Source organism: Capricornis sumatraensis, chromosome 13 (assembly GCF_032405125.1).
Source record: "Capricornis sumatraensis isolate serow.1 chromosome 13, serow.2, whole genome shotgun sequence".
Classification (NCBI taxonomy): domain Eukaryota; kingdom Metazoa; phylum Chordata; class Mammalia; order Artiodactyla; family Bovidae; genus Capricornis; species Capricornis sumatraensis.
In genome coordinates, this window is record NC_091081.1 from 71,328,507 (window position 1) to 71,342,032 (window position 13,526).

Consider the following 13,526-nt stretch of genomic DNA (forward strand, 5'->3'; position numbering starts at 1 on the left):
TGTGAATAGAGGCTATTCCACTGGAACTTGACATTTCAGAACCTATCCAATACCCCATTCTTCCAATGCAAATTTCAGAAGGTAGGAAAGCACAGCTCAAATCTCAATTGTTATGGCAATGCAAAGTGGTGCCATCTGAGATAGAACCCTGCTTCCCCCCTCGCCCCAGTTCTGTTCCACAAGCTCAGCATTCATGGCTCAGGGAGCAACAATTTCCCACTGGAGTGAGTCCTGAACACTCCAAGCCTTGTGACTGCATTTCTGAAATATGGTGGCACATAAACTCATTCCAATCCTAAAGAAATGCAATGCCAAAGAATGCTCAAACTACCACACAATTGCACTCATCTCACATGCTAGTAAAGTAGTGCCCCAAATTCTCCAAGCCAGGCTTCAGCAATACATGAACCATGAACTTCCAGATGTTTAAGCTGGTTTTAGAAAAGGCAGAGGAACCAGAGATCAAATTGCCAACATCTGCTGGATCATTGAAAAAGCAAGAGAGTTCCAGAAAAAGATCTACTTCTGCTTTATTGACTATGCCAAAGCCTTTGACTGTGTGGATCACAATAAACTGTGAACAATTCTGAAAGAGATAGGAATACCAGACCACCTGACCTGCCTCTTGAGAAACCAGTATACAGGTCAGGAAGTGACAGTGAGACATGGAACAACAGACTGGTTCCAAATAGGAAAAGGAGTATGTCAAGGCTGTATATTGTCACCCTGCTTATTAACTTATATGCAGAGTACATTATGAGAAACGCTGGGCTGGATGAAGCACAAGCTGGAATCAAGATTGCCATAAGCAGATGACACCATCCTTATGGCAGAAAGTGAAGAGGAGAGTGAAAAAATTGGCTTAAAGCTCAGCATTCAGAAAACTATGATCATGGCACCCAGTTCCATCACCTCATGGCAATTCGATGGGGAAACTGGAAACAATGGCTGACATTATTTGGGGGGGCTCCAAAATCACTGCAGATGGTGATTGCAGTAATTGCCATGAAATTAAAAGACGCTTACTCCTTGGAAGGAAAGTTATGACCAACCTAGACAGCATATTAGAAAGTGGAGACATTACTTTGTCAATAAAGGTCTGTCTAGTCAAGGATATGGTTCTTCCAGTAGTCATGTATAGCTGTGAGAGATGGACTATAAAGAAAGCTGAGCACCAAAGAATTGATACTTTTGAACTGTGGTGTTGGAGAAGACTCTTGAGAGTCCCTTGGACTGCAAGGAGATCCAACCAGTCCATCCTAAAGGAGATCATTCCTGGGTGTTCTTTAGGACTGATGTTGAAGCTGAAAGTCCAATACTTTGGCCACCTGATGTGAGAGCTGACTCTTTTGAAAAGACCCTGATGTTGGGAAAGATTGAGGGCAGGAGGAGAAGGGGACAGCAGAAGATGAGATGGTTGGATGGCATCACCGACTCAGTGGACATGAGTTTGGGTAAACTCCGGGAGTTGGTGATGGACAGGGAGGCCTGGAGTGCTGCAGTTCATGGGGTCTCAAATAGTCAGACACGACTGAGTGACTGAACTGAGCTAAACTCTTACAGGTTTTACCAGAAGAAACTGCCCTGGCAGTTCTCCTTGGATTGTTACAGAAGGCCACTTCTTGAAATGTGAGGCTAGTGATCAGGAAATTGGTATCAGATGATCTGACCATTTCCTGTAAGTCCAGAGTTAGGTCTCAATTCTTCACCTAAGTGATGACAAAGAAAGGATATGGTGAGTGAACCAAATGGAGAACTATATGATAAAGTACTGTAAGGTAGATGTAAGAAATATACCTAAAGCAACATGACAAGAAAAGAGTACCATTAACAATAGGAGAGGCTCAAATCCTGGAGAAAAGGGAATCATAATGGGATGAGCCCCACTAATTTCTTCCTCAAAATCATTTATTAATTCGAGGTATGGAAAGTAGAGACCAAGAAGAAAGCAGTGGCCTGGAGCTTGTGTCAGTTTTTCTGGGTTGAAATGAAGTAGCATATTTTCTGAAGCTGCCAAAGCAGACCTTGAACCCAGATCCCAGGGCTAATTATGGAGAAGTGATCTGCAAAATTTGTATACAGTTTTATCTTGAGACGTCTATGTACCTCATAAGCTATGAATGTGAAGCTTTTGCTGCATAGCAAATTAATAAAAAACAAAAACAGCATTCTGGAAGCTAAATAACTGAGAACAGATTTCATAATGATAGCTAGAGACTGGAATTTCATGTACACCAAGTTAGCTTGATAAACACTCCAGCCTTTCCATTAGTGCCCCAACATGGCTACAGCATTCCATAATAAGTATGGAAAAAGTACACCAGCCCTACCAAATCCTAAGACCCAATGTTGACTAGGTCAAATTTATCTTGCACTCTGTCAGAAGGGAATAAAATCCTCCTCTTGGGAGGAAGACATCACCATTTAGAACCTGTATATGTTTTTGTATCCAGTATATAGCGTAGATTCAAAATTTACCAGACAGGAAGAGAAACAGAACCAAGTGACTGAAAATCAAGGGGGAAAAACAGATAATAGAAACAGATCTAGAAGGAACTCTGAGAATTTTCAGATGGGGCACTTTAAAACTTCGAAGTTAATACTTTCAGGGGAAAAAAGCAAAGTGAGGGAACCCCAGAAGTCTAGTACTTCTCTTGGAAAAACATCAGTCTATCTTTTAAACTCATTCTTCTATCATTTTCACTAGATGTCGGAGTTGCCTTTGTCATCATTTGAATTATTCCAGTATGTTAAGTGTGACAATAAACCATATGCTTCAGATACACAGAAATTTATTAGGTTTAACTCTCAGACAATGTCCTCAAATATAACCTATTTCTCAAGACACATGAGTGTTAGGTAAATATATAATGAAAATCAAAACAGTACTTATTTGATCTGTCCCCATTAACTGAGGGGAAATTTACTCTCTGCCCTCACCACAGATTATGTTGCTTTAGCATCTTGTTTGTACTCCTAGAAATTTTCATATCTTTGTTTTTCATAAAAATCTCAATAAATTTTTATTTCTCATAAAGATCCCCCATCACCTACCACCTCATGAGCCAAGAATTTTCACATAGCAGTTACTTGAAGTGTCTCTAACTTACTAGACTGCTTGCATTTGGGCACCATTCTTTCTCCAGAATTCACCAATTGATCCATAGTTGGGGGTCAAAAACTAATGAATTAATTGCCTTTTTGTGCATTTGTTCCAGAAAAATGGAAACTTACATTCACACAAAAACAAACCTGTACACAACATTCATTGCAGCCTTATTAGTAACAGCCTGAAACTGAAAACAGCTCAGATGTCCTTCAATGGGCAGATGGTAAACAAACAAATATCTGTAGCATGAAATATTACTCGGCAATAAACAACCAACTATTGACACATGCAAAAACTTGAATGGATTAAATCTCCAGGGAATTAGGCAGAGAAATAAAATAAATCCAAAGGGTTACAGACTATATGGTTCTACTCATATAACATTACTGAAATAACAAAATTATAAAAGTCAAGACTAAACTAGCAATTGCCGACTGGTATGGATTAAACACAGACTGGGGAGTTGGAGGGTCCCTGTGGCTATACAAAGGTATAACGAGGCTCCTTGTGCTGGTGGAACTGTTCTGTAATCTTGTCTGTGTCAGTGTCAATATCCTGATTGTGTACTACAGTTTTTTAAGGTGTTACTACTGGAAAAATTGGATGGAGAACCAAGGAACTCTCTGTATCATTTCATACAATGGTTTATGAATCATAATTACACCAAAATAACAAGCTTAATTAAAATGATTAATAAATCAAAGTCAGGTCAAAGGTACAAATTTCATTTACATGCAATCCTTTTTATGATTCTAACCATTTAAAAATAAGTAAATATTTTTTAAATCTTCTTTACTTAGATTAAAAAACCCCAATATTTTCAGTGGAAAAAATGGCCTTCCTGGCCCATTCAAAATTGTTTCCCTACCATACCTAATTCACACTCCAAAGCAGCTCATGCTTGTTCAGACTACTTCCTCTGCAATCAAAATGCTATTTAATAACCAAGGTTTCATTAATTAATTACAGCAATGTTAATTCAATATTCTCTAGGTACTTTATGAACTAGCTGTGAGAACAGTCACACAAATTCCTCTATAAATGCTTCTTTATTGTTCAGGTTCATTTGATATATTCATTTTTATTGGGATAGAGTTGTTTTTATTTTAATAAAGCTATATAGAGAAAAAACTTAACACATTTTTTTATGTAGCATTTTTTTGAAGACCCTGAAGGAAAAATTGAGTTACCATCATCATTGAAAATTTATTCCTGGAAACGTCCACAGGATTTTTTAATCAATCGGGTAAGAGATAATTTTACTATTAAACAAAATTTGTATTAGCTATGAGATATAATATCCTAGTTTTGAAAATTTGCATTTTAAAAACAATTTAAGATAGTTTTCCTGTGGTATCTAGTAAGAAAATGTAATTACTTTTTGGCATTTATATTAGAAATAAATATTTATCAATATAGTTTGTACTGGTTTCCAAAAGAATATTGACGTTTTGTTTAAGGCCTCAAGTTTCCTTCTTCTCTGCATGATTATAACCTAAAATGTTGCACAAAGTTTTCCTTAAATCTTGGCACACTTTCTCCTCTCTGCTTCTTATGTAAAGGTCTTTTAAGGTTAGAGTTCATTCGCATTAATTTTCCAGTCCAAGAGAATAGCACTTGGACTTGTCTGTTCCAGGAATTTTTGAAGCATTTTCCAAGGGCCACTTTCATATCTAACTCCATTTGTTTTTTTGTTGTTGTTGTTTGTTTGGTTTTTTTTTTTCTGATGTGGACATCACCCAAGAAAACTTCATTTTAAATAGCACTTCATTTTAAATAGTGCTTATATACATTAAAGCTTTAGACACATTGATCTATCTTCCTAATTAATAGCTATGTTAGTTTGAATATATTTGGTATTTTTAAGGGCTTGATTATCACTAATATCTTTTTTCCCTTCTTAAATCTCCCACTTTCATTTAATGCATAGAAAACTAGTAGGCTAAATTAGGTACTTAATGCTAGTCAAAAGATTAAAATGGAGCAGATTCCTCTGTGATTATGGAATTCATTGCATCTCTGTTTCTATGCAAAGTGATTTTATTCCTGAGTTTTAGCTTTTAGAAGCACTGCTACTAATGAAGAAAATATAATTTATCCATCATATTTTCAATTATTGTTATTAGTTAAGAAAGTCAGAAACAATAAGCCTTAAATATTTATAAAAATAAGAAAATAACAAAGTACATCTTTGTCCATCAGAGTACTTTTTCAATGCCTGTCTGTAAAACACTTTAAATAAAATAAATCAAATTTATACAAACTGTATTTTAAAATTAGTTATATTGTTAGGTGACTTTGAAATGAACAATGCAAATTCTGTGATGTTAATACAATTCACTTCATATGTATGTATTATTAATAATACTCAGGCTCTACTCACTCTAAGTACAGAAATTTACATTCTAAGCAAATGAAGAATATAAATTCCATGAAGTGAGAGTGTTGTAAGTTTGGATAAGTAAGAAAGCTTTCTACCTTTTTATCCTTTTAACATACCTTACGTCTGAGAGATACACTTGTACTAAAAATAAATGAATTCATTGTTGACAATGACCCTTCCACCTTATTGAAATACTGTCATCCATCTCTGTACCTCTCTTCCTTTGCGCTGACCCTTTCTCTCGGTCTGTCGTACTGGGACTGGACCAGAACAGCCAGAACGAAAAGTCCCGCCAAGCAGTAAAGTTTTAGAATAGTGCTGGCCAAGTTGTATTGTCTGAGTCCACAGTGATAAACACATTTGATTCTGAGACATTAAATATGGACCAGAAAAAGTGGAAGTGTCACCCAGTTGTGTCCAACCCTGTGGGATCCCATGGACTATAGCCCATCAGACTCTTCTGTTCACGGGATTCTCCAGGCAAGAATACTGGAGTGGGGTGCCATTCCCTTCTCCAGGGTTTCTTCCTGACCCAGGGATCGAATCTGGGTCTCCTGCATTGCAGGCAGATTCTTAACCATCTGAGCCAATAAATATGGACATACATAAAGTTTAGACAAAAATATTGTAAAATAATAATGACCTTTCTATATAAAACTTACTGAATATATATTGTTGCTGTTTAGTCACCAGGTCATACCTGACTCTTTGCATCCTCATGGACTGTAGCCTGCCAGGCTCATCTGTTCATGGGATTTCCCAGGCAACGATAATGGAGTAGATTGCCATTTCCTGACCCAGAGATCGAACCTACATCTCCTGTGTCTCCTGCATTGACAGGCAGATTCTTTACTGCTGAGCCACCAGGGAAGCCACTGAATATATGTGTGTGTATATATATATACATATACACACACATATATATATATGATCTCGACACATTATATGTATGTAATTTTATAAATTGTGCTTGTAAATTATGAACTTAAGAGTCAGTTCAAGATAGTTATAGGTAAATTTCTCTCAGACATTTGAAAGTACTTTATAGAGTTTTCAAGGTGCTAGTTATACAGATGATTGAGTTTCTATAAAAATCTACTTTGCTAATCAAAGTCATTTGCATGTTAGTTTGGTATGTTAAATATGTAAAGTTGATATTAATTGTAACTAATTTTAAAAATTTGCTACAAGTCATATTTTTCCCTATTATCTTTTTCCTTTACTGACCTTCGTATATAAATGCAACTTTAAATATATACAAATTAAATAATGACTGCAAAATTACAAGATTTGAAGTCAAACAAGATTTTTAAAAGCTGTCTCAGTTAATATTTTTCATCCAAGATGAAGAGATTTTTCTAGCTACCAGATGTTAACTAAGCTTCAGGTTTAACTTGAGTGGTTTATTTAAATTTCAAATCGGGTTTTAAACTCTGTGTGTGTGTATGCATGCTAAATTTATCTGCATATGTTACATCTTACAACATTTTATTATCTTAAAATACTGTATTTTATAGGCATTACATTATTAAATTAATGTCACAGCTCTATCAGAGGTTATCTTATAGAATGTTTATTTTTTTATTTCTTCCAATTCCTCTGTGAGAAAAGAAATCAAATTTGGCCTGTATGTAGCACACGGAATTATATCAGTAAACTAAATTTCCTTTATTTTTCCCAAGGAACAATATCTCTCTCTATATATTTTTATTTCAGGCTCCGGTGGTTGTGAAAAATGAAATCCTGTTTGACTTGTTTTCAGCGAATGAGCATTTACTCTGCAGTGAGGTAGGCTGGGGAGTATGAACCAAAAACTCCTTGAAGAATGCCTTCTGGACCTGCTTAAACAACTCCTGGGTGGTCAATTCCAGTGCTCTTTCTCACCTTTAAATTTTAGTATAACTGAATATTTCATGCTCAGACACTCAAAGAGGAAGAGAAGTTCTTTAACTGAGTTTAGCAAGAGAGTCAGTGGAGGAGATGTTAATATTAGCACTGCTTGTGCCATGGACCAGGGTAGTCAGCTTCTCACCATCTGGCCATTTCTCTTCTGGACCCATGTACCTGGCAATTAACATAACATTGTTGCCAGTCTGAGCCTACATCATGCCCAAGAGTAGGGTGTCTGGTGGTGTTTGACTTGCCAATGTGGAGGAATCAGGAGATTCATTTCAAATACAATACCTCACCTATACAAGACAGATTTTCAGCACAGCAGTCCTACAGCCTGTGGGAATTCACCTTCTCCTTCTCCACCCTGGGTTCTATCCATCATAAGTAGACCTGTTCCACTTCCCTAAGGTAGTTAGATCAGAAACAGGGATTTTTTTTTTTTCACTATTGTCTCTGAAGGCCCAGTCATAGGGGTGTAGTTATTATCCATTCAAACATTTTGTCCTTATCTTTAACATCTTGGCTAATACTAAAATCAAAATATTTTTTCAGTCAGGTTATACTGAGTAGTATAAAATTATCTCTGGATTGTTTTATATTTTATGAATTTCAAAGACTTTAGCATATTTTCCATGGATGTGTAAAATGTTTCATTTATTTTTATTGAGGTGTAGTTGATTTACAATGTTGTTTTAATTTCTGTTATACAGCAAAGTGATTCAATTCTACATATATACATATATATTATATCTGCATTCTTTTGTATATTTTTTCTGTATGGTTTATCACAGGATATTAAATATAGTTCACTGAGCTATACAGTAAGACTTTGTTATTTATCCATTATATACACAATAGTTTGCATCTGCTGATCCCAAACACCCAGTCCATTTCTCCCCCACCTTCTTTCTTGGCAACCACAAGACTATCTCTATGTCTATCACCCCATTTCTGTTTTGTAGATAGGTTCATTTGTGTCATATTTTGGATTCCACAAAGGAAGTATAAAATAATTCTATAGTAAAATCTCCAGGTACATAGGACGATATCTGATTTGCCTTTTTCAACTTAACCTACCTTTAAGAAGCTTTCTGCTGCTGCTGCTAAGTTGCTTCAGTTGTGTCCAACTCTGTGCGACCCCATAGACGGCAGCCCACCAGGTTCCTCCATCCCTGGGATTCTCCACGCAAGAACACTGGAGTGAGTTGCCATTTCCTTCTCCAGGGCATAAAAGTGAAAAGTGAAAGTGAAGTCGCTCAGTCGTGTCCAACCCTCAACAACCCCATGGACTGCAGCCTACCAGGCTCCTCTGTCCATGGGATTTTCCAGGCAAAAGTACTGGAATGGGTTGCCATTGCCTTCTCCAAGAAGCTTTCTAGATAACCAAATTAAGAAAAATATAAATCTTATGACTTCAGACTCAAATATTTAATCTCCTTACAAACCAGGCAGTGAAACATACTCTGAAGTTCAACTCTTCACTGTGCCTTGCTGCCTGATGAAAACCTTGCAGGTGGGAGTTTTACTTGGAGCTCTGCTCTACCTGCCGATCAATACGTGAATATGGGAATTAGAGTGTATTTAACTGTGTGCTGAGTTTTACTTCTTTCTCATGTCTCATTGCTTGTCTAATTGATCTTATTGACATAGAAGGATCATTTTCTTCTCAAATTCTCACATTTACAGAATAGCAGCTCAATAAGGTGGCACTATTGGTAAAGAACTCATCTTCTAATGCAAGAGACTTAAAAGACTTGGGTTCGATACCTGAGCTGGGAAGATCCCCTGGAGGAGGGCATGATAACCCACTCCAGTATTCTTGCCTGGAGAATCCCGTGAACAAAGGAGCCTGGTGAACTACAGTCCATAGGTTCACACAGAGTTGGACACTACTGAGTAGCTAACACGTTCACTTTCACAGCTCAGTCTTTTATAAAACTTCCATAATAAAGCCATCGTTGCTCTCAGAAGCATTCAGTCTTCCTCCTTTCTCTCTCCTTTTCTGTCACACACACACACGCACACACACATACACACACACACACACACACATACAGCTAAAATGGCGATCAGTGTCAAATCACTGACCATTTACTCTGAAAGACAGCTCTTAAAGATTTTTAGCTTGTATTATGATTATATTTTCTGAGAACAAAAGCAAGATGCATGACTTTAATCTGTAGGTCAGAAATAAAAATGTGGAATATATTACACGTAGAATCTAATCGTACTCCTGGAAGTAGATTTTCAACTGCCACCCACTCCCGAAATTACAGTGCCAACAATTAAAGAATAACTAATGAACACTACTGGTTTTTACCTCTAGCTAATGAGATGGATTATCAGCGAAATCTATGCCGTGTGGAAGATATTCAATGGGAGTGCTTTGGCCAATTATTTTAAAGGAACACCAGGGGACCCCCCTCTTCTGGTCTGGAAGCCCTGGGAACACATATACTCTCTGTGCAAGGCTGTGAAGGGCCACATGCCCTTGTTTAATAGCTATGGAAAGTATGTGGTGAAGCTTTACTGGATGGTAAGTTCTTATACACATGTGTTACCATTTGTGTATCTTTCATATTGCAATATGTTTCTCTTACCTGTTTTTAAAGAAGCTAATAGAAGATGAGACAGTTTATAAAGGCTGTCAACTGTGTACCTACTGGAGGAAAAGTCTTACATATTTAGTTTGAGATTTAAAAGAACACAGTTGCATCCTCTGTGATACCAGTTCCCTGTGCTTTTTATTTTTTAAATGTTTATGAAGTGAAGTGAAGTGAAGTCGTTCAGTCGTGTCCGACTCTTTGCGACTCGTGGACTGCAGCCCACAAAGCTCCTCTGTCCATGGGATTCTCCAGGCAAGAATACTGGAGTGGGTTACCATTTCCTTCTCCAGGGGATCTTCCCGACCCAGGGATCGAACCCAGTTCTCTTATATTGCAGGCAGACGCTTTAACCTCTGCACCACCAGGGAAGCCCTATCCTACCCAGAACTGTTGCAACCTGAGAGCCAGGCGTCCAGAGTAGTTACTTTACAATGTTGTGCTAGTTTCCACTGTATAGCAAAATGAATCAGCAATACATATACATGTATCTCCTTTGTTTCAGATTTCCTTCCCATTTTAGGGCATCAAAGAGCACTGAGCTGTACAGTATGCTCTCCTTAGTTATCTATTTTACCCACAGTACCAATAGTGCATATATGCCAATCCCAATCTCCCAATTCACCCACCCCGCCCCTTCCCCCTTGATATACATACGTTTGTTCTCTACGCCTGTGTCTCTGTTTCTGCTTTGTAAATAAGATCTTCTATACCGTTTTTTTCAGATTTCACATATATGCTTTAATATATGATATTTGTCTTTCTCTTTCTGACTTACTTCACTCTGTAAAACTAGTGCTGCTGGGACCACTGAGGGGCAGTCCTCTGCTGCCTGTGACCTTCCAGGTGGGCACGCTGGGTAGGCAGGTGGGTGCATAGATAGGGCTCTGCCCTCTCTGACGTGGTATCAGGGTCATGGGCAGGAAACAGGGTTTGAGCTTAAGTGTGATCCAGTCCTTTCTTGATCCAGTCCTCTCTTTGCTACTACTGAAGGGCCTGATCTGATCCATTTTTTGCCCTGACCTTGATATTCTTTTTCATGTTAACAAATCTCACTTTGACACAGGAAATATTTTACCTTCACCTGAAAAGAAACAAATGGGAAAGTAGGAAGCACAGGTAGAGAATTCAAACCGCCTTAATTAACACAGCAAAGTAGACTCACACCCCACTGAGCAATGCTAGATTATATTAAACACCTTTGGGTTTATCATGGTGGAATGCTCTTTTCTAAAGGCCCAGAGCCACAGGCAGGCCCAGCTATGGGATTGTAGAGTTTCTTGTTCAAAAGTTATTAGCCATTTCAAGACGGTGATATCAGCACTTTAAGCAAAGCATGAGGTCCTTCAGAGTGTGGGGTCCCATGTGACTGCACAGGTCACATACCCATGAAGTTGGGCCTGGTAACAGAGGAAAAGTATTCTTGAACATTTGAGGCAATGAGGAAAGTAAATCATGCTATTGTATTTTTCTAAGAACATGGCTTTCTCCTTAATGAACCGGAGCCATCTATTCTTCCTGGGGTGAGGAATGTTGAAAGGCCAATGCTTAGGAATCAATAGGATCATTACATAGGAAGGGGCTTCCCAGCTGACTGAGCAGTAAAGAATCTGCTTGCCAGTGCAAGAGATGAGGGTTTGATCCCTGGTGGCTCGGATGGTAAAAGCATCTGCCTACAACATGGAAGACCCAGGTTCAATTCCTAGGCCAGGAAGATCCCCTGGAGAAGGAAATGACAACTCACTCCAGTACTCTTGCCTGGAAAATCCCATGGATGGATGGAGGAGCCAGCTAGGCTATAGTCCATGGGGTCACAAAGAGTCGGACACAACTGAGCAACTTCACTTTCACTTTCACTTTGGGAAGATTCCCTGGAGAAGGAAATGGCAACCCACTCTGGTATTCTTGCTTGAGAAATCCCATGGATGGAGGAGTCCATGGGGTTGCAAACCAGTCAGACATGACCTGGCAACTGAGCATGCACAGTATGAAGTTTTAAGGGAGGCTTAGCCTTTGATATCCAAAATGGGAGTTTGGGTTTATTTTTTTTTTTATAAGACCTTTTTTTCAAGACCTTGAAAGTTAAAGTGTTATTAGAGAAAATAAGTTCCTAAATTCCTTTATCCTTCTATGTTGACCAATCAGGAGGCAGATTGGACAGAGTAGACTTCAGAGTATTACATGTGTACAGAGGAGTGAAAGGGAGGATATGGCATTAAGAATGTGGATACACAGAGTACAGTGTAGGATAATAGAAAGAAAGTAAACACGGCAAGAGTTAGGAGGTCGGATGCCTGAGTATTTAGCCCCACTTCTGCACATTTGCCTAAACTTGAGTTGGGACAAAGTTCAAAATTATCAAGAATTTCAAAACAGTGTCAGCAGAACACTAAACCAACCCTGTTAGCTTCTTTCTCTCTCTGCTCACTGATATCCTCCCACCTTTTCTAACTTCCTCCTGGATAGGGGTCAATGTTTATTTTTAACACTATATACCATTTTGCAAAGAAAATGTGATTTCTATTTAACTGTACAGATTCCTCAGAAACCTACACCTTCCTGAATTCAGAAACTTTTTAAAAATGAATTTAGTCCAATTTGGAAATGTCAGTCTGACACAGTCATTTAACCTGCCTCTTTAGATGGTATAGTTCTTGGGAAAGAGGGCTAGGAATCAGAAAGACAACCTCATGTTCAGTGATTTCCGGTCGCTCTTTGGTTTCAGCTGAGGAATGGCATGTGGGAAATGATCCTAAACTGCTGAGCACTGAGATATGACTAGCTCCATGTGAATTATGTTGTAGGCCCCTTGCTGGCACTCATCTCTGAAGGGCATGGTCTTATTTGTGCTCACTGAGACTTGACAGAAAGCTTTTCTCATCTTCAGTATCTCCAAATCCATTCTTAGGGCCACATGGGCCCCTCAGGGTCCCTTGCACATAAAGGCAAAGAGACCATCTCCCTCAAGAGAATAGGTATGCAATATGTCCTGGAACAAATACAGGGAATGATAAAATGTGGTAATTATGTAAAAGAACCGGATAGTTCAGTTCAGTTCAGTTGCTCAGTCATGTCCAACTCTTTGCAACCCCATGAAGCACAGCACGGCAGGCCGCCCTATGTATCACCAACTCCCAGAGTTCACCCAAACTCATGTCCATCGAGTCAGTGATGCCATCCAGCCATCTCATCCTCTGTCATCCCCTTCTCCTCCTGCCCTCAATCCCTCCCAGCATCAGGGTCTTTTCCAATAAGTCAACTCTTTGCATGAGGTGGCCAAAGTATTGGAGTTTCAGCTTCAACATCAGCCCTTCCAATGAACACCCAGGACTCATCTCCTTTAGGATGGACTGGTTGGATCTCCTTGCAATCCAAGGGACTCTCAAGAGTCTTCTCCAACATCACAGTTCAAAAGCCTCAATTCTTCAGTGCTCAGCTTTCTTCACAGTCCAACTCTCACATCCATACAGGACTACTGGAAAAACCATAGCCTTGACTAGATGGACCTTTGTTGGCAAAGTAATGTCTCTGCTTTTCA

At 38.7% G+C, this 13,526-nt stretch overlaps 1 protein-coding gene across 1 annotated transcript in view; it reads left to right on the plus strand.

Annotated features, from left to right (window-relative positions):
- Positions 1-13,526, plus strand: part of ADGB (androglobin) — a 184,515-nt gene that overhangs the window by 23,598 nt on the left and 147,391 nt on the right. The window contains exons 3-5 of the mRNA XM_068985429.1: positions 4,263-4,355; positions 7,209-7,280; positions 9,712-9,921. Coding sequence (XP_068841530.1) covers positions 4,263-4,355; positions 7,209-7,280; positions 9,712-9,921 — 375 coding nt within the window. The remainder of the gene's footprint in view (positions 1-4,262; positions 4,356-7,208; positions 7,281-9,711; positions 9,922-13,526) is intronic.